The sequence below is a fragment of the Pteropus vampyrus genome, unplaced genomic scaffold (genome assembly GCF_000151845.1).
Source record: "Pteropus vampyrus isolate Shadow unplaced genomic scaffold, Pvam_2.0 Scaffold211, whole genome shotgun sequence".
NCBI lineage: Eukaryota > Metazoa > Chordata > Mammalia > Chiroptera > Pteropodidae > Pteropus > Pteropus vampyrus.
Window position 1 is genome coordinate 1042208 of NW_011888992.1, and position 851 is coordinate 1043058.

General features: G+C 69.0%; 1 protein-coding gene across 1 annotated transcript in view; it reads left to right on the forward strand.

Annotated features, from left to right (window-relative positions):
• Nucleotides 1–851, forward strand: part of KNDC1 (kinase non-catalytic C-lobe domain containing 1) — a 36190-nt gene that overhangs the window by 14362 nt on the left and 20977 nt on the right. The window contains exon 9 of the mRNA XM_023538047.1: nt 765–846. Coding sequence (XP_023393815.1) covers nt 765–846 — 82 coding nt within the window. The remainder of the gene's footprint in view (nt 1–764; nt 847–851) is intronic.

An 851-nucleotide genomic window follows, 5' to 3' on the forward strand; every position in this document is an offset into this window, starting at 1 on the left:
GGAGCTCTTGTCCTGTCTCCGATGGAGTGATGCGGCCCTGAAGAACTGTGCTGGGCAATGCCAGCAGAGTCACCGACAGGAACCCGGCTGTCAGCGGGAAGGGGCAGGTCCAAAGAGCCCATGGGCGCCTGGACCCGCCCAGCGGTCAGCAAGGAGCCAGCCCCGCTGGGGGGCCAGAGGGGGCCTGGGGTCCATCACCCAGCAGTGGCCGGGCCACCCTACCGAGGGCGTGAGCAGAGGCAGCGGGGAGGCCGACCTCCCCGCCGTCCGCAGTGAGGAGAAGCTGGTCCTCGGGGACTGAGCGGGGCCTGGACTTCTGCCACGAGTCGGCGGAACCGAGACACTGCCCCCTCTTCCTCTGGAGTGCTGTTGCAGAAAGCCAGCTCGACCCAGAGGCCCGACGTGACAGGCCCCGGTTTCTGTGGGAGTCGCTGGCCACGCCAAGAACCAAGTGCCTGGGACCGGGCGGAAGGGGCTGGGTCGATGCCAGCACCGACACCTGCGGCTCGGGAGCCCCAGCACTGACCGCGTCCGTGAGGGGAGGGGCACGGGCTGCACCCCGTCCATAGAGCTCCCACCTCAGAACCCTAGGAACAGAGCAGTGGTTCCGTTCGGTGTGGTCGCCGTCTAGCAGCACAGCCCCGAGTCTCCGCCCGGGCCTGGCACCGTGCTGTGGGCACACGCTCACCCTGCACCCGGGCCCGGCGGGCGCAGCCTGGAGACTGGCAGGTCCACTGAGCACGGCCGGCTTCTGTTGTCCCCAGGCCTCGGTGTATGGTGTGGCTGCAGTCCTGTGGACAGCAGCCAAGTTCAGCGTCCCCCGAGACCACAAGCTGGCCCTGCCACGCCGG